At 38.0% G+C, this 25315-nt stretch overlaps 3 protein-coding genes and 1 long non-coding RNA gene across 6 annotated transcripts; 2 read left to right on the plus strand and 2 right to left on the minus strand.

Moving 5' to 3' along the window:
• Nucleotides 1–2412: 2412 nt before the first annotated feature.
• On the minus strand, nucleotides 2413–9538 carry LOC128885432 (V-type proton ATPase 16 kDa proteolipid subunit c). Its single transcript, XM_054139482.1, has 3 exons — nucleotides 9209–9538; nucleotides 6672–6861; nucleotides 2413–6034 (listed from the first exon to the last, which is right to left on the minus strand). The coding sequence occupies exons 1-3, from the start codon at nucleotides 9279–9281 to the stop codon at nucleotides 5830–5832; spliced, it is 468 nt and encodes a 155-aa protein (XP_053995457.1). The 5' UTR covers nucleotides 9282–9538; the 3' UTR covers nucleotides 2413–5829.
• LOC128885433 (uncharacterized) lies at nucleotides 6868–7997 on the plus strand. The gene is made up of 2 exons (XR_008459605.1): nucleotides 6868–7611; nucleotides 7744–7997. It is a non-coding gene; the product is annotated as an uncharacterized LOC128885433 (long non-coding RNA).
• A 741-nt stretch (nucleotides 9539–10279) lies between the features above and the next one.
• Nucleotides 10280–14443, plus strand: LOC128885421 (periodic tryptophan protein 2 homolog). The gene is made up of 15 exons (XM_054139463.1): nucleotides 10280–10447; nucleotides 10634–10746; nucleotides 10808–10902; nucleotides 10974–11102; nucleotides 11187–11457; nucleotides 11522–11706; nucleotides 11784–12024; nucleotides 12086–12590; nucleotides 12667–13004; nucleotides 13086–13233; nucleotides 13305–13482; nucleotides 13558–13701; nucleotides 13769–13843; nucleotides 13925–14144; nucleotides 14215–14443. The coding sequence occupies exons 1-15, from the start codon at nucleotides 10430–10432 to the stop codon at nucleotides 14354–14356; spliced, it is 2802 nt and encodes a 933-aa protein (XP_053995438.1). The 5' UTR covers nucleotides 10280–10429; the 3' UTR covers nucleotides 14357–14443.
• Nucleotides 14398–24283, minus strand: LOC128885427 (glycine receptor subunit alpha-3). Of its 3 annotated transcripts, none has more exons than XM_054139472.1 (9): nucleotides 23919–24283; nucleotides 21765–22000; nucleotides 17902–18001; nucleotides 17014–17168; nucleotides 16770–16925; nucleotides 15948–16088; nucleotides 15568–15797; nucleotides 14944–15084; nucleotides 14398–14788 (listed from the first exon to the last, which is right to left on the minus strand). In XM_054139472.1, exons 3-9 carry the CDS (start codon nucleotides 17973–17975, stop codon nucleotides 14534–14536), a joined length of 1152 nt encoding a protein of 383 aa, XP_053995447.1. In that variant the 5' UTR covers nucleotides 17976–18001; nucleotides 21765–22000; nucleotides 23919–24283; the 3' UTR covers nucleotides 14398–14533. The 3 variants fall into 3 exon arrangements, with proteins under 3 accessions (XP_053995447.1, XP_053995446.1, XP_053995448.1); XM_054139471.1 differs by lacking the exons at nucleotides 21765–22000; nucleotides 23919–24283 and adding exons at nucleotides 19163–19233; nucleotides 20197–20435; XM_054139473.1 differs by lacking the exons at nucleotides 21765–22000; nucleotides 23919–24283 and adding an exon at nucleotides 20197–20302.
• Between the last annotated feature and the right edge of the window lie 1032 nt (nucleotides 24284–25315).

Consider the following 25315-nt stretch of genomic DNA (forward strand, 5'->3'; position numbering starts at 1 on the left):
TAGATGTCGCTATTAAATAATACCAGTGTCGCCATCTGTGACGAAACTTCCAAGCTTGTAGTGCAAATAGTTCTTACTATTTCTGCTAGATGTCGTTATTAAATAATAACAGTGTCGCCATCTATCAGCAATAGTTATAGTATACATATAATAACCATACTAATAATCGACACTTCTCAAAATATATTCGAATTATATTCAGGTTATAATCAAGGTTATAACTTGTATAAAAGTAATGAATTAAAAGTTATTTATTTTGTGCTCGTTATAAAGAATGTTTATTCAGATAAGAATACTTGTTCGTTCCTGTTTTCCTCGACTAAAGTATACATAATTTGGGAAACGCTGTTATATATTACACATGACCAACACAATTATTATGTTTATATTCACCGATATGTAAACTATAAAGAAAAGCTGACCAGCAGTCTAACGTGTTAAAATTAATTATCTATAATCGAACCTGGCATTTATGTATAACTGAATAAGATTAATGCTAGGTATACAAATATACATAATACAAAATAAACAAATCACAGATAATATCGACATGTATTTCATCAAATATTTACAGACTCCGCAAGGTTGCGATAATGAGAACAATACTTCTTTGTTTACCGTTATACGCCACGTCACGCTTCTTGGATGAACGTCCAGTAGTCCGGTTAACAAAATGATAATATATCTTCGAAAACAGACTAATGCAGACGTGTTCACTTACTTTTTAGAACGACCTCAATTTATTTGCTATCTAGAACGAGTCGATTACGTAACTCGAATGCATAACTGTTACATGTATTTCTTTTCAAGAGCGATTTTCGTTTGACATAAATTTAACGTTCACTGAATACGTTACGTAAACTCGGTAAACTGTACCTTTGCATACGCTGGCGAGGAACGAGCAACGTCTAATGAAATAAATCTAATAACTAATTTATTTCATCGACGAAAATTAAAGTAAAACATTTGATCGAATCAGTTACATTGTACATGTGTATATTGTACGTAATGCTTTTGATTCTCATAAACAGAGATGGTCAAAGATTAATTCGAATAATAGACGAAACACTCTTGCTTATGTCAGACTGTAGGTCATTTTCAAAATACAGTAGGTGGTTGCTCTGCAGTGAAGAATTTGTAGATAGCAGGTATAAGAGTAAATTTCTGTGTGTAAATATATATCACACAAGATGCAAAGGTGCTTAAGGTTTAGCCTATAATCTCCTTATAATCGCTAACAATAGGCCACAAATACTTTTAGGCAAACAATAAAACCGATATATCTGTCTCGTAAATTTCTATAAGCGATCCATAAGCTGTATACTTGGAAAACAATTTTTTTTAACATACAGTATCAACTCTGATATTTATTACATTTTCTATAGGTAAGAGTACTTCGGAACAAACTAATCTAAAAACTCAAAAATGCTGCAACTGTACATTTCGTACGTGTGACTATCACGTCGATATTTTCTCTATTACATCGATATTAAAATATTATACTATGTTTTGTATACTTTGACACATTATATATATTTTAAGTACAAACACATACTCCCAAATGCTTATTTTTGTTACACATAAAAATTTACTCCTATACTATTGTTTACAAGTTTTGCATCGTGGAGTAATTATTAATTACACTTCGAATAGGACTTACATAGAGGATTGGAATCGTTACATAAAATATATGTGACCTACTCCCAAAAAGGAGGCTTGTGGTCAAAACAAGGAACTAAATAAAATTAATTCTAAAACGTGAGGTATTAATGAAAATAAATTCAGATGCGTGTTAAATTTTCTCGAGCAAAGAAACCATTTGTAGTAAATACGCCACCTGTGGTACCTGCTAGTAGAAGAAGAAAACAGTTTGTTTCGCATTGCTAATTTTCATTTTTCTCTCGATAATTTCTGTAATAAAATTAACAACTGATCTAATAGTAATTGTTTTTGTATAATTTCAGGGGAAAATAATGTTTTATTTAAAACAGCTAGAATGAATCGTTTCTCTGTATTTCTTTCTTTTTTTTTTTTTTTGTAATAAAAATTATTCTAACAATAATCATTCTCATATAATTTAATTGTACTGAAAATATTCAACTGAATTTAAAGCCTCGAATCCCTTTTTGGGAACAAGTCGCGTATACTCGATTTGTCTACTTCGAAAACGAGTTCATAATTAGTGCTTTCACCTTTGCCCATTTCTGTACGTGAAATTTGTTCGACTACCAACGGCGCGTGTAGGAAGCACACAAGGTTCCTCAAATTGAATGGCAGTGATAAAAAATGGATCAGTTTCATGCGTTTTGGTTACCCTTACCGCTAAATACGTGTATATCTCTGCGTGTGTGTGTGTGTGTGTGGCGTGAATACAACTAGGTTGAAAATTTCGATGATAAACGTGAGTACTGATACTGTTTGTCCAAATTAAATTTTTATTAAACACGGTTTTTTTTCTGTAACATCGAGGACGAATTATAACATAAATAATCATTATTATTATTGATCAGTATCACTTTTTTGCGCTCAACAATGAGTCTATTTTTTTTAGTAACACTGGAAGATAGTGCGCGAGGGGAACGGCGGCGGTGGACAGCGGTTCTTTTTCCTCTCATCGAAACTCTCTTTTCTTTTCGATTTTCATTCACTCTTGCTCACTCGTACTCCCATGTGCATTAATTCTCTCTCTCTCTCTCTCTCTTGCACGTCGTGTAATACTTTCTCTCAGCTACACAAGGTTTCGGTATACAATACCTTACCTAATCTAGCCTAAACTTTTAATCGTACAGTGTAAAGCATGGCGGGTGATATATACATTACACGCGCTCAATTTATGATTAGATAGCAGATGTTTAATTATCGTTACTAGAGATAGGAAGGTAGGTAAGGGGGACAAGGAAAAGAAAGGTAATCAGCATACAGCAAATCCTCGAGTTACGTAGTTACGTTCCCGCATATGACCTACGTACTTTGCATGTATTTACACATTAAATGAAATTTACTTTTCACAAAGGATCTGTGGTATGAATCTGTCTAAATTTAATTTACCTTTGTAACTAAAATTATATATATAACAAACGTACTGCAGAGATTAAGAAAGATCAGTTCTATTAGGGGTATACAATTCAAGTTAGCTTTCTAAGCAAAAATTAATCGACACTATGTACGTATGCCCTTTACTTGTTGCACCATGATTCTTATTAGCATGATCTTTCTTTCTTCTCGCAGTACATCATATATATATGTATATATATACAAATATTCGACTTGGGCAGAAAACTCTAAAAGGAATTAACCGCCTAAGTGGAGGATTTACTGTGCCAGTATATTCGCGGGCTTGCATATTCTCAAATACATGTATGGTTAAGTGAAGATCTTTCGCTCGATATCTCTCTTTCTCGTTGTAGAAAGCCACCACCACCGCTCCCCGGCTCGATTTTCTTGCGTTTTGGCTGATATCACGCTAGTTACGAGAGTTCTTTTTCAATAGGTTCTCGACATCTCTTCCATTTTCTGTTCCGTTTCATGTATTTGTTTTCATTCGTGTCGTGTCGTTGTTCAAGAATTCGAAAGAGCGATTCAATCGTTTGGTGTCGGCTGTCTGGTTCGATATTCTCATGACTATACATAGGTGCATCATTCTCAAGCGAGGGACTAACGACAATTAACAAAAAGAACGTACCAAAAGCTTAAACGACTGACTTTCTCTTCTATTTTTGCTCGTAGGTGTTTTCATTTTCCATACCCGGATGTTGCTTTTGAAAAACCGTACTCCCGCTCACGCGCTTTTTTTTTTTTGATTCCGTGTGAATTTAAAGGTTTTGTGACATTCAGTCGGTGGCTCAGTGTCAGACGTAACCACATAATCGTCGATTCTTAGTTAACCCTCTATTACATTAGTTTCATCTTCCGTGATTATTTGTGTGTTCAACAATTTCTTAATATTCAAGCTAAAGGGTAGGTAGCTCACCTGCAGGATTACGAAACGCAAATATGAGAGAACAGCACGTGCTCTCATAAGTAGAATCCCGCAGGAAACTTTACAAGTATTATTTTCAGTGGGTTCCCAGTCGAGAGTTATTAGCGAGGTTGGTTTAGTTTCCGAGTGCTTTCGTTTAGTGGCAAATTGATACCGTATGCACTCTCGGTACGACTATTTAACAAAATTACATTGTGTATGTTTTTAAATACATTCAGCGCTAACGAAAGCATCGAAAAACCAAGCCAATTTCGCTCCTAGCTAAATAATCGGCCCTTATGCAGTTACAATTAGAATCCTCTGATACTAAACCGTCGCAGATTTCGTGGTTTTCTCTCCTGGAAGTATGCGCCTACACGTTGAGCTTTGTTGTTTCCTTTAGATAGAAAATACTGCGCAGTCAATAAAATCTGGCAAGCGGGCGCAACGAATTCCTTTTTGTCGTCGACTGTGACAATATCATAACAGAGTAAGAGTCGACGACCAATCAAAGTGCGAAGGGTTCGCTATCAGCTCCCATGACAACGAACCCCCAAGCTAAAATTCATTTTACATTTTTTCAGTGGTTCCCCATCGTTCGTTTAATCGTTAAAAGCATTAAATTAAATTTATTTTCTGTTTATCCAAAACAAAAAGTGATCTTTCGCGTGCCGTTACAAGCGCCCGCTCACCTGCACTGAACGAACTTATTATGGAATGTACAAATTATTTTTTTTATATACCATTATCTCGTAACCCCCTTTTTTCTTAGGTAGTCATACATCTGCTGGAACGCACGGAGTTTCGTTGCCTCGCATACTCGACCCTTCATCGACATACGTGTACTTGTATACGTATTTCTAATGAGGCGCGAAGTAAGTATATTCGGCACGGAGAGGGGAATCACCGCCGGCCTTAGCGGTCGCCCAGAATAATTCGTGAACCGTACACTGTGTTGCTCATAGTTAGTGCGATTTCCTGCTACGCCCAGCAGCCACTGAATTGACTTAATACTATCATGTATCTGTCCATTGTCTACTCACATTCATTTTGTTTTTCTTTTCTCTAAAACTCCATCCCACATACTATACTTTGTGTCTTGCTGTTTCGATTGTACAATATCTGTTCATTATTTTTTTTTTTTTCACAGTTTGTACAACCATCGCGTATATTATGCTGTTTCCCCACACGCAACGAACATGCGTGTTTCTCTCACTTTTCCCCATTTGGATATTCGTAATTTCATTTTCATAGACTCTCGTCATAGAGACGTTCATCTGCAATCTGTACGCTGCCACTTCAATTGCATTTAATACATAATTGTGCTAAATATTCTTTTATCAATAACATTTGTTTCCTTTATACACTCAGTAGAGCCGATTACCTTAGTTGATAATTCAATGTCAAACTACGCTACAAATGATTACTATACAGTGAAAGAGAAATGTTCAGCATGGGATAACGGGGTCTTTTTTTCTCCTCAATGTAACTCCCTGTCGCCTGTCGCTTTTTTTTTGTATCTTCTGTACACACACATCCTTTTCCTGCAAGACTGAATTAGTTTTCTTGATATCGGTTAATAGTTTTCGTTTTCATTCAGCACTCTTTGTTTTTACTTGTTTGAGGTATTATTTTTTTTTTTGTCTCGATAGTTGTGTCGTTTGTGTAATGAATACGTAGTTCTTAAATACTTGAACTCTAATATATCAACTTCAATACAGTATTACAGAAGGATGCTTAGATGACGCGATGTGAGTATGCATGGAAAAATGTTTTAAGTAAAATGTTGAAACAAATCGTAATAATATAATAGTCGGGGAGCGCTGTTGGTTGCAGGCGACGAGTCTTGCATTCCTGCCACTAAAATATTTTTACTTGGTGTACAAGTAGATGCCAACGATGAGACCATAGAGACCCAATACTTCTGCGAAGATTAGAATCAAGATCATACCGACAAACAGGCGAGGTTGTTGAGCGGTACCTCTTACACCTGCGTCACCAACAATACCAATGGCAAATCCAGCAGCTAGACCAGAAAAACCTACGGATAAGCCAGCACCCAGACGAGTAAAACCCCTAGTAAAAAGACCAAAAAAATTGCTTGTTAATTATGAGGAGAAGGTAATTATCAATTGTATACAGACGTATTAACGTTAAGCAAAGCAAAAGAATTTAGAACTAATCAAGCCCCAATCTAATTAGGTAAAAGATAAATAGACAAGCATTACAAAGATTTGTAATTAACTTATTTTCTATAACAATCTACGTAAATAGTGTTTAATATATATATATATATATATATATATATATATATTCTTATCAAAATTAATGTATGTTTACTTCCAAGGTAATATTTAAAAGAGGAATTATTTTAACGCAATTTTTCTGTTTTCAGTTCTTGTCAGGAAATGCTGAAGAGATTATGCGATCAACATTGATATTACCAAGGCAAATGTTTAATTATCTACTATTTATAATTATCATCTTCCACAAGACTGAGGAACAATCTATCAACAGCTTAGAAAATAGTGTTTACAACACTTTTTAATTATAAACAGTGGGTAATAAAATATTCGTCTTAGCAATACCAGTGTTGGTTGTTTATTCTCTTTGAAATTTCCTGGCAAAGAACCTGCAAACGAAAACTGCATATTATCAATGATTTTGTTAATCCAATTCTAAAGTTAAATCTATTAAGAAAATTGTAACATACTGGTAAAGAGAATATGATTTATGATCGCTTAAATCACCAGCAATGAGGACAGCTATTACAAGCCCGTAAATGGCAATGATACCCGCCATGACAACAGGAATGATAGATTTCATGATAAGTTCTGGCCTCATGACAGACATTGCAGCAATTCCTGTACCTGACTTTGCCGTGCCATATGCTGCTCCCAGAGCTGTAAGCAAAACAGGCAGTGTATTTACTTTGCTCGTTAACAACTTATCAACAAAAATTGCATTGTGTTGTTCCATAAATTATTTTAATTAATTTTTCATAAACGAGCCAAGTCCACGAATTCTCCTTATTAAAATATTACTGTGCGAGTTACTGTTACTCAAATGTAATTGGACTAGGTGCAGAAAATAATCGTCACGTAAAGGGTTAACGTAAACTGGAATTTCGTATTTAAAATGTTTTCTCGCAGCGAAAACAGGCGTGACAAATCCCTGGTAGTTGATTTGAAACGGTATTAGCGGGCCACCGAGGACTATCGATTTCGTTTTAATATTGATCCCAACGACGAGGTCACGGACCCGATTTCGCCGTTCAGTATTCGTCTCTGCGAAACCATTTTCGTTTACATCCAGTTAAAAATCTCACGATCTCTACGTAAAAGGGGTAAATTCGCGCAAAAAGATACGCCTCGACTGGAAATCGCAGTCACATGATTCTCACGTTGGCAGTCACATGATAATCATGTAAGTCCCATCCCGTGAGTAGGGGGGCGTGGCACAACCACGGTACAATCGTGCTTCATGCTACTCAGTTTCTGCTTCTTATCATTGTTATTGAGGTGTCTCTTCGTTCGAACGAATGGACCATGAATATTATTCAATTACGTTTAACGCAAGGGGATATCACGTAGAAACGTTCAGAGATTTACAAATAATAATTACATAGGTTTCGAAATAAAATCATCGGGACGGTGAGTATTGTTCGATTCTGCTGGTAATCAGCGATTTTTTCGATTTTTCAAATCGTCTGTGAATCGATTATCACGTGTATTTAACTCTAATCGAATTTCACACGAATCTCTTCATTTTGCAATATTCTCTAGGAAGTTTTCGACATTTTCCTCGTTGGATATTCCATCACTGAAAAGTACACGAGATTATTTATCTCTCGTTAAACATCACCACTAAACAGTAACTGTCAAGTGCAGAAAATGCTCATTCCAGCAGAACGATTATATTTTAAAGCAAACATATTACAGGCGATACTACAATAAATAATCGCAGTAGATACCATCTGCAACAACTATTTTTTAATTAAAATTACTGAATGAATGGTTAATAAACGATGATTAATCCACCGCATGATTCCTGCTGAATCTTTTCCATCGTTATCTCTCTCGAGAGTAGATACCGCGGATCAAAATAAAAATAAAAGTCGATGCAAGCATTACTCAGAATATTCTCGATACGATTTGTAATTGGAAAAATAACCCTTTTCGAGTAGGTTTTCACTTTTCAGCGAGTCGATCTCGGCGAATTTCGTTTCGAAATGGAACTTTTTACAACGGATTGGACATTGTAATTTGAACGAAAGGCTGTTGAGCATTTCGTGGCTCCTCGCGCCTTGGGTTCGTGGGTCAATCTTCCTCGTGTGCCGCCGTCCATTCAAGACTGGCGCACACGGGAAAAGGGAGATTCGTATTGATTTCCCTGATAGGGACAGAGACGCACGAAAACTTCAAGTATGCGCGTCCTCGGTTTCGGTTCTTGCCGCCCCCCCCCCCCCCTCCCGCCCCGTGCAACGGTTTCGAGAATCCGGGAATCAATTAAACCCGAAATCGATAAGCGATACATCGATTATCCGACGGAAACTTCCACCGACTGACTCCTTTCGTACACGGTCCTACCCGTTTTTCATTGAAAAGCACTCAACGAGGTCAGCATTACGAAATGACCGTGGGCCAGCCCGAACGCGCCGGAACGCGTTTCTCTCTTAATGTAAAATTAAGCTCGGGTAGGTTGGACCGCGTTTACGGAACATTACGAAATCCCAGATCTGCGTGCCTAGAAAAATGGCGCTTCAAAATTGAATCCGTATCCTTGGCATCCTCGTTGATCCGGAACGTGCCTGTATCGTCGCACTGTATATATATCGCGAACTGACAAGACTTGACAACGACGAATAAAGTACGAACGAAAAAAAACAAACTAAATAAATGGTATAATAGAGGTTGCGAACATAGTCGTTCATCATCTTTCTGCGGTTCATCATTTTCACAGTTTCCTATCGACAAGGAATCGAAGCTCGCAGTTAGTCCTATCTCGTAACCGAGCTAATTTGGACCTTCGTTTAATTGAACCCTACTCAGTAATCATGGTTTTTTCCATTTTTGATACTTTTATATCCGTAGGAGAGAAAATGGCGTGCGATGCCGATTTCGTCGACGTTGGGCGCGTCTCCGTAATCACATGACTCGCTCGCGAACGCGATAAAACTTTCCACGATTCCGTTTCGACTAAATCGGCATCGTTCGCGCCAGCTCTGAAAGTCGAACAAATGAAACTCACCAGAAAATATGATGGCCGAAGCGGCGCCCATAACTCCAAAGAAGGGGCCGTAAATAGGGTTTCCGTCCTCCATTTCGCTTACTGTTATGTTTCTGTTAAGACCTCACGACGTGAAACAATTGGTGCACGAGTATTTACAGGTTGTCGAAACGCGACGACGGTTCTTGGATTCCAGGGAGCGATCTTCGCTTACGCTCACTTCGCTAAACTAGGTGCCACTGTCAAATATGGCCTACCGTACAGTAGTGCGGGTCATGTGACGAGTGACGAGCGAGAGAAGAAGAGGCTACCACGACTCCTGGGATGTCTATTCGTTTGCTATTGGCTCGCGACTGCGGGGTACAGTGTCGGAAGCGAATCCCGGCGCGCGTCTCATCTTTTATATCTGACGTCAAGCCGCTCTATAGGTTCCGCGATCGACCACTGCGCATATCTTTCGCGCAGGCCATCGGTTCCTCGAGAGCGCGTGACACGCGTTTCCTGTACTTTTTCGCTTTCCATGGACATTTTTATGCCTTTATTCGTCCTGAGAAAGCGTCAAATATTCCACAGAAATGATATTTAACGCCTAAAACCCTTTATCAGCACACACGCCACTCTTTGAGGTTATTTTGTTTAAACACACGTGAGCACGTGACTGCATTCAAACGTACCCAAACGAACATGTTCCCTTATTCAAGAAAAATTAGTCAAAATACTCCCTACTTAATTTTTGAGAAGCAGCATTATCAATTCCTAACCATTATTAATCATTCCTAAACCTTCTCTTACTCTCAACATATCATCGTCAGAAGAATTTTTTTCTCAGGTCCACCTATAAATAAAGTTTAATATATACTAATTAATACGTTTTAATTAAAATTTAATATAGGAACATCTCCAAATACCTCTTTTAGAAGTCTCGTTGATGCGAGATCTCGTTTTATGAAACGCACTGGAGTTTTATATGAATGAACATAGTTTTATAACATTTTTCAAAGTGATACTTGAACCTGCATCATTTTGAAAGATATTAGCATTAATTAATGTTAATCCAGTATATCGTAGAGGTTTTAGTAGTTAGAGCCAACACCTTAATTTCAAACATGTGATTGAACATGTGGTTAAGCGGAAGTGATACTACGCGACTGCAACATGCTCGATTTAAATGTCATGTACAGCATGCTCAATGAAAGCAGAAGTCATTGATAAGAAAAATTGTTTACAAACATATTAACAATCATGAGGTTTGCATATAAAGTAAGAGAAATTTCTTTCACCAAAGAGTCCTTCTAAAAAAAACCTCAAATCGATCAAATAAGTACTAATATAACCTAAATATATTATTTCTAACCTAATCCTATGGTTATCTTACACGTTTAGTTTAAAAAATAGTTATAATCACTCACTGCTCACTGCTCACTATCTGTTAAATGCTTCTTATAGTTCAGTAATCTGCTTGGTACTGTTTATCGCAAGGGTGATTTAGTATTTACTCAAGATGGATCGACAGTCATTAGTCCTGTGGGAAATCGGATAACAATATTCGACTTAAAAAAGTAAGTAAATAAAAACAAGGACAATCAAGTAAATGGAATAACACGTGAAACTTATGTTCAGCAATAAATCAAGTACCCTACCTGTGGAGAGTAGATACAACTACACGTGCATCGATCTATCCCCCAATGGAGCTATATTAATAGCAATTAATGAAGGTACAAATTTTGTTATTCTTATACACGTTATAATACTTTTGTATAATTGTGCATTTCAAATGTGTTTCTAGAGGGTGAAGCTCACGTAATCAGTATGATCAGTAAAATGGTAATACATACGTATAGGTTTAAGCGGCGTGTAAGATGTGTAAAGTTTTCCCCAAATGGTAAACATTTTGCAGTGTGTAAAGAAAATAACGGTATGATTTTCTTATAGTTCACAGTATCAAGAAAACCATTAAAATAATGATAATTATATTAAACGGTGATAATCATTTTTTCAGTGTTTATTTTTAATGCACCCGGCTTACAAACAGGCGAGTACAATCCATTTATTATGGAGCGCGTGTATCACGGAGCCATGGACGATACGACATTCGTTAATTGGTCTTATGATTCAAAGTTGATCACTGTTGGTTCCAAAGATATGGCTACCAAAGTATACAGTTTAGAAAAATACGCGAACTTCAGATATATCAATCTTGGTAGTCATTCTGATGCGATTGTAGCGTGTTTCTTTGAGAAGAAAAGCTATGATCTGAATACGATTAGTAGGCAAGTAACTTATTGGTAATGGAAACGCGTAAATCGTAATTACAATCGTATATGTATTATACAGAAACGGTCAACTATGTATTTGGGAGTGCACGATTGACGCAGAAGACTTAGTACCTTGGGAACCTCCTGCCAAGAAAGATAAGCAACAGACAGACAGCGATGTAGAAGATGATGTTGATTTAGAGAAGGCTGTAGAGAGAACGGAGAAGCAGAATAAAGCTCACGAGCGCAGCTTAAAAAAATCACGTAATTCTTCTTTTCAATTACATTACATTTTATTGCATGAAGAATAACGTAAAATAGATATGTGGTTTATATTTTAGGAGTCTCCCCTGAAAGAGGATACAACAATGATAGCGACTCCGATTCAGAAGTAAAGAAATTCCGCTATAAGAAACTATGTCGTCATTATTTAGCGAATGATGTTCAAAAGCAGCAACACGAGAAAGTTATACTTACCGCGGCTGCGTATCATCAAGAAACTTGTATTCTAGTAGTAGGATTTAATAATGGTTCGTTTTATCTGTACGAGATGCCTGACGTGAATATGATCCACTCTCTTAGGTAATGCATAATTATATTTGGTTTTCTTAGCGGATTATAATTTATAATTCATTTTTTCCAGTATATCGGATCAATGTATCTCGTCTATCGCGATAAATTCAACTGGCGATTGGATAGCCTTAGGATGTTCCACGGCTGGACAATTACTGATATGGGAGTGGCAAAGCGAAACTTACGCTATGAAACAACAGGGACATAGTAATAACATGAACTGTCTCGCGTATAGCCCGGATGGTCAGTACATCGTCACTGGTGGCGACGATGGAAAAGTTAAATTATGGAATACGATGAACGGATTTTGCTCCGTTACGTTTCACGAGCATACGTCCACGGTGACGGGTGTTTTGTTCAGTCACAACAGGAAATTTATCGTTTCCGCCTCGCTTGATGGAACTGTCCGAGCCTACGACTTAGCAAGGTACAGGAATTTTAGAACTCTTACTTCACCGCGACCAGTGCAGTTTTCCTGCGTTGCGTTAGACTCAAGCGACGAGTTTCTTGCAGCGGGAGGCCAGGATTTCTTTGAGATTTATTTGTGGAGCGTTAAATTGGGCAAACTCTTGGAGGTATACGAACATTTTCATATTTGTTACTCTTTTTTTTGTGGAAAGTGGATTTACTAAATACAATTTTGTTTACTAGATATTAAGTGGACACGAAGGTCCCGTTGTCAGTTTGGCGTTCAATCCGAATATTACGAGCTCGGAATTGGCGTCAGTTTCTTGGGATAAAACATTGAAGATATGGAATGCAATCGAAAGTGGTTCCGCGCACGAAACGATACAGTTAACTGCAGACGGTATATACGTTACGTACAAACCGAATGGCGAAGAAGTAGCGGTGGCAACCCTGGATGGGATGATCGCGTTTTTTCAGTGCAAAACAGCAACACAGATCGGAAGCATCGAAGGTAGAAACGATTTGGGAAGTGGAAGGGCCGATACCGATCTTATCACGGCAAAGAGAAACCTGCAGGGCAAGTAAGTGTGCGCTGAATTTATTTTACAATTTATCTTGGAATAATTGTACTTATGAATATGTATTAAATATTATGTTTCTAGAGCTTTCAATACTTTGTGTTATTCAGCCGATGGCACATGTATACTAGCTGGTGGACAATCTAAGAACATATGTATTTATAACGTTCAGGAATGTATGCTTATCAAAAAGTTTGTCGTATCGCAGAATAGATCGCTGGATGCCGTTGATGTAAGTAATTTTTATGTGTAAATTTAGTATTGAAATATTATTGTTTTTAATTAAAATTTGTATGTATCTAGGACATCATAAGTAGGCGAAATTTAACCGAATTTGGAAATTTAGCCCTGGTAGAAGAACGCGAAGAAAATGAGGGAGGAGACGTGACGTTGCGTTTGCCAGGTGTTAGAAGCGGAGACATGGCGAGTAGGAGTATGAAACCGGAAGTGAGAGTATTTAGTTTACAGTTCTCTCCAACAGGTAAACTTAGTTTCCCCAAAATATAAAATAATATATTAGATAAAACAAATATTCTCTGTTTTGTTTATTATATAGGACAAGCCTGGGCTGCAGTTACAACGGAAGGTCTGCTAATATATTCCTTAGACGTCGGTCTAGTGTTTGATCCGTTTCAGTTGGAATTGGGAATTACGCCAGAGACTGTGAAAGAAACTCTGAACGAGAAGGAATACACAAAAGGTTTTAAACGTTCATATATTATTTATCTGGCTCGGAATAAACCAATACCAATAATGAATATTTTCAGCATTAATGATGGCGTCGAAGCTGAATGAAAAGTTGCTAATAAAGTGTGTCCTGGAGAACATTCCATGCAGGGATAGTGAGCGAATAATGATTTATAATATTGATGCTTATTAACATTTATCTAATGTCCCTATCTATAATATGTACCTCATTTCAGTCGAATTGACCGTGACCGATTTGCCCGATATCTACATAGAGAAAGTACTGAAATTTGTAGCATCAGAATTAGAATTAACGAGGCACATACATTTTTATCTCCTTTGGATAGAAACCATACTGACTAAACATGGTCCAAAACTCAGCTCTGCATTTCAAATGCCGGTATTACTGATGCTGCAAAAAACTATGCAAAAGAAATACGATGATCTGAGTAAAATGTTAGTCACTTCGTAATTTCATTGAATAATTGTAATAAGAAAGTGTCGGTCATGTTTTCTGTCGTTACAGATGCGACTTCAATCAATACACGATGAGCTATTTGCAAAAGCTCGGAGAGTACAATGCTGAAAAGTCTGTTCCTAACAAGCTCACGTCAGAGACAGATGAAGAATCGGATATGCTTTCAATCGAAGAATTAGTAATTAACTAAAAGCACGAACGTGCGCATATAAATATCTCATGTATATATCCGGATTATGTATAAGATTTTTGTAATAAATTTATTAAATATTCTTTAGGAATGTTTGTTCTATTCAGTATTTTAGACGAATTTAACTACTCCTCTTAATAATTTACACGTTTTCACCTAAATATAGAGTATACATTTCTATGCCGCTTTCTTCAGCAACAATATCGGCCAGTACAAAATCATAAACAGCATAAAAAGTGCGGGAAATCCCATTCTACTGTAAGTGTCAATCTTTTGAGAATGTGGCTTGTACACGCGTAACATCTGGCACTCAGGATCCAGCCAAGCGGGCTGCAAGAGATGCTTGCTACCGGCTCTTTTCTTTTTCACTTTCGGTACATACGTCGAGTCGTAGTCCCAGATGCTTTGACCTTTATCCATAGCGATAATCCGCTGAAAATAAAATCGAATTTCAGGCTTCTTCTATCCCCAACTCGACCTCGGTATTAAACTCCCGTTTAATCTAAGACTCGTCTGCTTTTTCAGCAAAGTTAATTCGTGGCCATAGCCTGTTTACGTAACGCTAACGACACAGCCATTATACAAACTGTTGGATAGAGCCTGGATATTAGCGATGCCTGAAGGTCGTACTCCAGTTGGTATCGCAAGTCGAGCACCTTGACCACTACGAATTCGCCGAGCGCAGCGAACACGAACATCATGCAACCCGCCATCCACACATCCAGTGCCTGCGATCCACAAAAGTTCGTCAGCAGTTGCTTCTGATATCTACTTTGTTATTTTACTCGTACAATAATATTAGGTCGTCCCATAAGTTCGTGCCGAAGACTGTGTCGAAATTTAATAAAAAAACCACAGAAATTTTCTAGTGACGGTATAATGACTATCTGAGAGAGGTGAGAAACTATTGCGAAATGAGACAGATTATCTTTTCTTGTGACACTTAAGAGTATGTTTCACATATTAATTTGAGAAATAGAAGTATAAATGGCACGAACTTTTAAGACGACCTAATATATATCGTGTACGATGGTGTTTGATACAGCATGATTGATGACGAATGAATCATCAATAAGCACACGATAGAGGGATTACTGATTCAACGAGAAGTTTAACAAGTTTCTGATGTTTGCATTCTCTAGTATCCGATGAGCAATTAGCGAGATCCGCAGATAGTCTTGAACCTGAATGAAAAGGCCAAGGAAACGTACTTTCACGTACGCGACTGGCGGAATGTCGCTTTTAAGACCAGTGAACATCGTGACTAGGGTGAGCATGCTGGTCACCAACAAGGCCACCCGACCAGGGATGGCGTCCAGGCCTAACCAGAAGCTGAACCAAGAGAGCATCACAACCAGCGTCGAGGGAGCGAATGTTTGTATCAAGTGATGGCCGATTTGCCTCTCGAAGCGGATGTAGACCACCAAGCGCGAGAAGTTCCCTGAAAAATGACCAACAATACAACATCTATCGAGTAGAGAATTTCTCCCTTTTTCTAAGAGGATTATTTATCATGTATCTTTCTGTTTTAAGGTCGTGGAACGATCTTCTACAAAGCGTAAGGAGGACTAAGCTGTATAAGCGATCGTACCGCTCTTCTCGAACACGTAGTCGACCGTTTCCTCAGCAACCACGGGTTTCCCGATGTCATACTGCAACAGCTTCAGTTCCGGGTTCACCGTGACACCATCTCCGCCCCATCGCAAGCGTAACTTCTGTATGTGATAGGAAACTATCGCGAGTAACGCAGTTTTCCAAATTAATGACGGAGACTCTATCGAGCTTGAGTTTTATTGGACGGGACAGCGACGAGCAACCCAATCGATGCTTAAACATTTCGGGATTATTGTATTGGATTGTCCAGAAAGTTCGTGCCAATCGAATTTCGAGAAAAATTCAAGGACACATTTGAATTTTGATATATTAGGTTGTCCCGAAAGTTTCTTTCGCGAGTTGCACTCAATTATTTTCTGTGGTCGTGTTTATATAAATAGACAATCTAATTTCGTAGATATTCATGTTGTAATAGTATTGGAGCAAAATGAATCGTGTACAATTGAGTAATGTAACATAAAACATTAAATATTTTGCATGTATTACTTATTAATAAAGCGAAAGAAACTTTTGGGACAACCTAATATATTTATTGAATTATATATGTACCATTTTGTTCCACAACTTTTCCACCTTTTAAGGGATGTCCACATGTTAATTGTTTTCAACCATTCCGATATATTCAGACCTGTATCGCCTACTAAAAATCGGTACGGACTTTCCAGACAACCCAATATTATATTATACAATTTAGCCCAGTATGTACAGGCCCTGTACTACAGGGGTTGCTCGTCACTGGTATCGCGAATCGATGGCTACTTCTTCGCTATCGGTAAACAGGCTGTGTCGTCCAACTTACAGCTTTCTATGTAGATCGGACATATTTGTATGTCCATCGGGTACAGCTGAAACTCCATTTGACAGGCGATAATTGCGTGCATTCGTGCCGAGTATTTCACGGTTTTGTTTCTGTACAGGGTCACCGACGAGAATTTGTGGTTCAACGCGGCGATTTCTGCAAATGCAACAGCTCGACTTATTGGCGAACGTATCGAGAAGCAAGTCCAAGGAGTGAAAATATATTTATTTACCGTGAAACTTACCGGAAATTTTGGCGTTTAAAAAGTAAAGATCAGGCTGCCATAAACTGTCGAAGAAGTCAGGTGGCAAGGTCACGTAATCGTCACCCTCCTCGAAGATATCGTCAGGCATGTCTAGACGAGACTCTATCCAGCTCTCGCGCACGAACATGTCCACTCTGCTTCGACAGGCAACGCCGTTAGCTTTGCAGCTCTTATAAAAATAATTACAGTGGGTGTAGAAAGTATTCGTACACCGATCAATTTCCAAAAAAAGGAGCAATAAACTAATGTGTTTACGTTACAAACTCTACTGTAAATGGCTCGTCATAAGAATCGTACAAATACTTGTTGCTTCTATACTTTTACCCACTTTTCGCATGTTTTGCGAAAAGTTTCATTTTTGCGTGAATATGTCAAATATCATTGATTGTACAAAAACAAGTTAAGAAACTACAATTTCACACAAAAGTTATTTGGGAAATTGATCGATGTACGAATACACCGATGTACGAATACATTCTACACCCACTGTAACTAGGTAATCACTGCTTCTGGCAAATAGAAATATTTGGAGAAACGCGGTTCAGAGGGCTAGCGATAGACGACGACTCGGTAAAAACATATCGTCTCAATCTTCTCGCTACTAGTGCTGCACTTGTTACTTGCCACTTGTTATCAGAGGTAGTCCAACGAAAAAGACCGTTGGACAACCCCGAAGGAGACATGAACGTTTCGCGTCACTTCATTTTTAAGACCGGAATGGTTTATTTGCGCAGTTTCACCGTGTATATCAGCAGACTCTGTGTACTTCATCGCGAACAGTTTAATCGCGAACAGTATAATGCTATCTTGAATGGATCTTATTCGTCGAGTAATAAACGACCAAAAAATTTGTATCCTCGAGCTCACCTGAAGTCCATGTCCTCCACGTTTATCGAATTGATATCAGCCACGAGGATATTAAAGTCTACTATCACAGGCATGCCTCGCTTCGACGGTGGCCTGATCTCTGCGAGCACATTTGTTCGTACATTATTTGCTAAGAAATCGAAGGAACTTTGTTTCCTTTTATTCGTAAGGGGAGATCAAAGGAACTTTGATTCCTTCTACGTGGTGAAACCTGGTAAAGACTGGATAAGTGCAAGAAAATCGGGAGCCAAACGTTGCAGTTATCCAGTCGAGGTTTCTATTCTGTGTTTACAATTGGCTCGAGGATAAAAAGGAAGAAGCGTATCAATCAGTTAGCGTATCAATCAGTTATTCTCCACAGGCTCCAGTCAATCCTGTCTTTCACGTATCCAGTCTTTAGATTTAATCAACGTAATTCCACGAACTCTTAAGAATAACTTTTAAAACGTTGGACTATTATCCGAGATGCCATTGATTTACAAATGTCAAGATTTCAAATTGAAGACGTACTTTTATCAAAATAAAACGTAGCCTATGTTACTCGGGAATAGCGTAGCTTTCTATTACTGAACAAATGTTTAAAATCGGTTCGGTAGCTCCTGAGATTACCCCCTGCATACAAAGAAACAAACTTTACCTTTTTATAATGTTAGTATAGATTGTGCTTGTCGAGCGTTTCACGAGGAGTTCAACTTAAGTTAAGTGGATTTACAAGATCGTAAATCACCGCCAGTTATGTCCTGCCAATTTCGAATGCTCCCGCAGAAAGTCTCTCACGCATTTGATTTACCGTTTCGACCGACTTTTTGTGTCGTTTTCTATGAATTATAGCAGCCACGTCCTAATCTAGGGTTTAGATTTTTAGATTTAGACATTGCGAACCGAGTCCAATTTTAGAAAGACGGATACATCGGAATTGTAAGGCGAAATAATACCTATAAGATGGATTATAATAGGCGAATTGGCGCGGCAGTCGTGCAAACCAGTCATTGTGCGTGTCATCATGTTATGCGTGTCTTCGTATTAGGTACAAGATCAAGTTAATCGATTAGGTTATCGTTCTATCGGCCTAAATCTTCACTGCGACCGTGTTGCGGATCGAAACCTAATATCAACGCATTGAATCGCGTCTCTGTCAATTTTCTGTATGGTCGCAGGCGAGCGATCGTTAGAGGTGATCAGAGATCAATAATGAGATCGAGAAACGAGATATTAACTGTGCTTGTGTTTTATTTTGTGTACTTTCAATGGAGCCACTAACCTTTCACATAATGTTCTGGTAGCAGTATCCCTGATTTCAGGGTGGAATTCTTCGCGTCATCGGACGACCAACTGCGGTCAAAAAAATGTTACGAGATAGATTTTAGATGTACAGTATTGTCTCGAAGAGGGTTTGTGGATACACTGGGGTTTGTTGAAGTAATATTTTGCACGGTTTGATGTGCGACTGTCAGTATTGTCTCGAAATAAGCGACTCGGTTGGGACCGACGAGTTGCTTATTTCGAGGGAGGTATGCTAAACCGTAGATAAAACAGGGGATTCGATGTAGCGGCAAACTACATACAACTAACAGTATTGTTTCAGAGAATACACACGCCAGAGAAAGAGAAAATATTACACATGTTCCGTGCTCTTTCCGCTAATCTGTTCGGCTTCTTGCTTTCACGGGGCTCTCACTTCTTTTCGGATCTCTTAATCGACGGGGCGACTTCAAACAAAAAGCTGGGGATAGCGAGTTGCTTATTTCGAGACGATACTGTATTTCTCATCGAAGAGAAGCTTTGATAACGCGAAGACGCGACGTACCGTGGGTTGTCCGGAGAGTTCATGCCTATTTTTAAGAAAAATACAAAGGTATATTTGAATTTTGATATATATTTATTGAATTATATACGTATCATTTCGTTCCACAACCTTTCCACCTGTTAAGGAGTGTACACATTTTATTTGTTTTCAGCCATTCCGATATATTTCAGACCTGTACCGCCTACTAAAAATCGCCATGGACTTTCCAGACAGCCCAATATGTAAATGGGACCGAGATTCCTCTTTTTATCTCGAGATAATGTTGAAATATAAAATGAACTACGCCACCATAAGGAAACGTTACTTTTTCTCCGCCATTGGATACCATGAGTGAGAAAAGGAGAAGTTATCTTCACTATTTGGTGACCAGCACAGAGTGTGAGGTAAACTAAAGCTTGGAGACTAAAACAGAACTAACTACGGTGATGTATGGGGAGCCATGCAGTGATGGATTGGTCGTGTAAGCCTAAAGGAAAGGAGTCGTTTACCTCGCGTTGGAGCGCACTTTCGTGAAAAGGTTCAGCCACGAGTAACAGAGAATCGCCAGGGCCGCGTTCTTCATCCTAAGATTTAGACAACTGCCGATACGTTTTGAACAACCTTCCTGTCGGCATCGAGGCGTTCCAATTAATCTATTACGTGCCAGTTACACGCAATCTACTTCAATTGCAAATATCGTCGAATACCGCAGTACGGTTGTCGCTTTCCTACTGTTGCGTAACTATTCGCTATCCTACTACAAGAAGATGGACTCTTATCTATATATTCGAAACTCACTGGCACACAGAGTCGTATTATTTTAACTAACAAGATAATGCAGGCATTGTAAAAATGGAGAATTAACACGTTGACTGTCGGACAAATATCCTCGACAATATTCTGTTGGGATTAAATATTATTAGAACCTACATAATCAAACCTTTATCTTGGTATTTATTAGGTTGTCCCAAAAGTTTCTGTCGTTTTATTAATAATTAATATATACGCAATATTTTATGTTTCATGTTACATTACAGAATTGTGTACAATTCATTTCCCTCCATTACCGTTACAGCATCAATGTCTAAGAAATTATTGGGTTGTCCGGAAAGTTCATGGCTATTTTTAAGAAAAATTCAAAGGCATATTTGAATTTTGATGTATATTTATTGAATTATATATGTCATTTCATGATCATTTTGTTCCACAATCTTTCCACCTCTCAAGGAATGTACACATTTTATTTGTTTTCGGCCATTCCGATATATTCAGACCTGTATCGCCTACTAAAAATCCCCATGGACTTTCCAGACAGCCCGCAATAGATTGTCTATTTATATAAAAACTGTCATAGAAATTAATTGAATGCAACCCACGAAAGAAACTTTTAGGACAACCTAATATTTTTGTAGCTCCATCAAAGTTCATGAATTTCTTTTAAATTCATTCCCTTCGACGCTTAACTCTCAGAATCAATTTTCTCAGTTCGTCAACGTGTTAAAGTACGCGGCAATGCGGTTTAATAACCCGACGAACTAACTATATCGCGAGATATATACAAGCAAAGCCTGGTATTTTTGAAAAGCAGCAGAAAAATTCCGTGAACCGCTGGATCAAATGGCGGAACATCGACACACCGCCCATTCGAACGACCGGAAACGAAGTGAGTCCATTCATCGTGGAAAGATTCGTGGACTCGATAACGACAGCTTTTTTTCAGGAACTGGAAGACGCGCGGCGACTGGACATTGGAACGACGAAGAGAAAGACTAGAGAGAGTGAGGCTTCTTCTTGGACCGAAAGAGGCGCCTCTGAGTAGCTGGTGGATCCAGCAGACAGTCTGAGATTCCGATCTCGCGTACCATGTACACGGTGTGAAAGAAGTAACGATTTATAAATAGAGTAGACGACTTATCGATACTCGAAATAAAATCGTCATGTTTTTACTCGCACTTACAATCTCTTCCGACTTTGTCGACACGTATACTCGATTCGTTACAGCATTTTCAATGGAGATTACCCAATTAATACTTTGGCGAACGTTTCTCTTCGCACCCTGTACAAACGTGGTTCTCACCTCAGTCCCCCTCCAGGATATGACCCTTATGAGAGGACAACGGTACCGGCCTCTCATCCACCATACACCGCGATTAGACGTCACCGCTAGCCTAAATGTCGACCTCGATCGTCGACCTCGATGAGTCCACTCGTCCACTTTTCTTTGCTTTCTTGCATGATCGTCATCTTTTGTTCGAGATTACTTGACGTGATTCTGTATGCTGGTTTCGATTTGTGTAGCGTGGGTGGTCCTACCTGATTAAAACAGGGAGGTCTGTTTTTAATGTCAGGGTCGCTTGCTGTTAGAAAGCAAAGCAAACGGAACGACTGGCATTCTCACCTCTGCGAAGAGAGTTTTCTATTATATTATATTTACATTGGACATTATCAATCGCTTATGTACACCATCGAGAAACAACGATCGATGGAAAAGCCTTTTTCTATAGTGTCTTTTTCTTCGTGTGAAGTGGCAGTAAAATTATTCTCCTTATACGTAATTAGAATCGCAAATTTACCTTTTCCATTTGACTTTACAGCCACTAATTACAGTGCACGGTTTCCTGAAAATTTATTTGATTGCCTTGGAAGCGTCAGCGGTTTGTTAATAAATTCTTTAAACAATTTCGAATGAAAGACGTACAGTATTCCTCTCTTGAGCTCGTTAACGTCTTTGTTATTTTGAGTAATAGAAAGCGTCGCATGGAAAAATGATACGACTTCCAGTGAAGCGTGGTAGTTAGTAGATAATATGGTAAACTCGAGAAGAAGCTATACAATTTTATTATGATGTGAAGAAGACCCGAAGAACAACTTCATTTTATTAACGAAGTGTTAAATTATGCGTGACCATTTGTACGATGGAAATGTGGATGATGTGCAGTTCTACCGAAATTTTAATAGATGATTAAGAAAGTAACATGAAATGAGATGAAATTTTAAAAAGCAGGTAGTCAGGGAAGAATGTAAGGTGGAGATCACTTGGAGGTCAAGCAGAGGTCACGAACCCTTCAAACAGTCCAAGTTCCACTTGCGTCGTTCTTTTTTTAAAGGGCTTACAGTTCGAAATAGGACAAAATATAATAAAATAGGATAAAGTAGGACCAGTATACCATGAAACTATTCAGGATGAATCTCAACGAAATTGACACGCGTGAAGCTAACGGACACATTCAGGGTCAAACGACAAACACAGCGGTTCGCCTAGGAAAACACTTTGGACGTTTGAGATCCAGTGGGCGGAAGGACAAACCGCGACTGGTTTACATGACAAAAAGTCGCGCCGATAGAAAGTCATCTTACGTAACTGTTCAGCCACTATCGGTTGTCCCATTTCAACGTATCTCGTGTTTAAGCATGCGAGCGCTTCTTTTTTCATGGAAGTAACGCCCCCGAGTGCAGCGTGAAAAGTTTTGTAACGCCGAGGGAGACCGGAAATCTTATTGGTTTATCGGTAACCGCGGTGAAATCGGCGCCTTCGCAAGAACCTCTCGTCGAAGACTCGCGGAATGCCTCGCGAGTTTCGCTGGCTGTCGTTATCAATCAGGGAATTGATTCTTTTCTAGAAACTGTGGCTGGCTAAATTTTGTGTCTCAATCTGGTATATCGTTTATATTTTACGAAAACGTCAAACTTTTCCCGGTAAGATTTTTAATTTGCTCGATGTAATGCGATATCGTAGAACTTCGTAATATACAACACGTTTCGTTGTCTTTTATTGAGACGATTTACCGGACCAAACGAACTTGTATATATCATACAAACTTAGCGAGTTCTCTTTTGGGTACTAGGCACGAACGCGTTAACCACCTAACGGCTGGGAGCGGTAGTATGTATTTTTTTACGCGGATGTAATATCATTTTTCTGAAAATAACATAGCCTATGTTACTCCAGGGAAAGCAAGGAAGCTACTATTAACATTTCATATCAATCGATTGAGTAATTTTTGAAATTTTTGTATACATACAAACAAACGCTGTATCTTTAATATTAATAGTAAAATAAGATAAGATAAGATATACAGGCTGTTCCACCTAATGAGTTATTCTTACAAAATCGTACTGTCAACATCATACGGTCGACGTATTAAACATGTTTGAATTTGTATAATAAACTGTTGACTAAACCGTTTTATATTAAATTATATTAAACTTCTAACAATAATTGCCAATCTACCGTTTGAAACGTGTCCCAAGCGTCTCGCAGAAGCGGTCCACCTAATTTGTATAGAGTGTGCCGAGAACAGGAGTGTTTTCGAAGAGCTCGTGCTCTTCTTGCACGGGCACCAGGTACCGTTAATTATAGGCGTTGAAAAGTGGCGAGCACAGGCTTTTCTCGGCGTCCGAACAAGAAACGATGCAGTTGAGAAAATCAGTGAAACTCGCCGCGACGTAAGAACCAGTCTTTGTGCTTTACGCATTCTTGGGCGGAAGTCGATCTGCAAATACGCAACGATGGGCGAAATTCTTAGTCGAATAACACTTTCAAATAACGAATAAAACGATACATCGGAAGAATTAGCTGGTCGGCATTCCTTTGGCGGCGCACAACACACTGTCGCTCTTCCGTTTAACCGTTGACGCGCAGTCGCTTGGCGGATTTTGTGGGAGTCGGTCGAATGAAATCATTTTTAGTAGAGATTCGTGTTAAGCTGCATGTATATGCATCTTGAAATCCTCTCACAATATATATATACAATTATACATTATTATACATATATACATATTATATATACATATATATATACAGATTATACATATATTACATATATACATATCATATATACATATTATACATATTATAAATATATTACATATATTACATATATACATATTCTACATATATTAGATATATACATAGTATATATACATATTATATATACATATTATGCATATATTACATATTATACATATATTACATACATACATAGTATATAGTATAGTATATTATTATAGTATATTATTAATATTAATAATAATTATTATATATATATATAATATATGTATAATATCTATATATACTATGTATATATGTAATATATGTATATATATTATTAATATTAATTATATATTATACATATATTTGCCATAAGCATTGTGTGTTTAATATATAATTGATATATTAGGTGTATGTGTACATATTATATACAATGGACGTAACTTATTCAAGCATTGCATATTGAAATATTTCGTGGAATATGACAGAGCCACATGGTTAATAAACCTAAGGAAACAGGTTTAAGCAAATAGCCGTCTAGCGGTTTCATCGAAAGGCTCGCGACTATTAAATTCGCAATACAGTACTGTATTAATTTCATTTGCCAAAGATAAATTCCTCAAATTTATTACTCTTCGGTTATCAACGACAATGTATAGTCGATTATTTATCGACACATCGGCCTCAATTTTCTCATCACCTTCCAGTTCCTGCAATTTCTCAGAATTGAAGTTATAAATTTATGAACCAACTATGAAATTGAGGTACGAAAAGAAATCATATATTCCTTAGCGTCTCGGAAACTAAAGGGCTATGACAAATAATATACCAGGCTTTTTTTTAATTAAATTCGATTT

The sequence above is a fragment of the Hylaeus anthracinus genome, unplaced genomic scaffold (genome assembly GCF_026225885.1).
Source record: "Hylaeus anthracinus isolate JK02 unplaced genomic scaffold, UHH_iyHylAnth1.0_haploid 11981, whole genome shotgun sequence".
Lineage (NCBI taxonomy): Eukaryota > Metazoa > Arthropoda > Insecta > Hymenoptera > Colletidae > Hylaeus > Hylaeus anthracinus.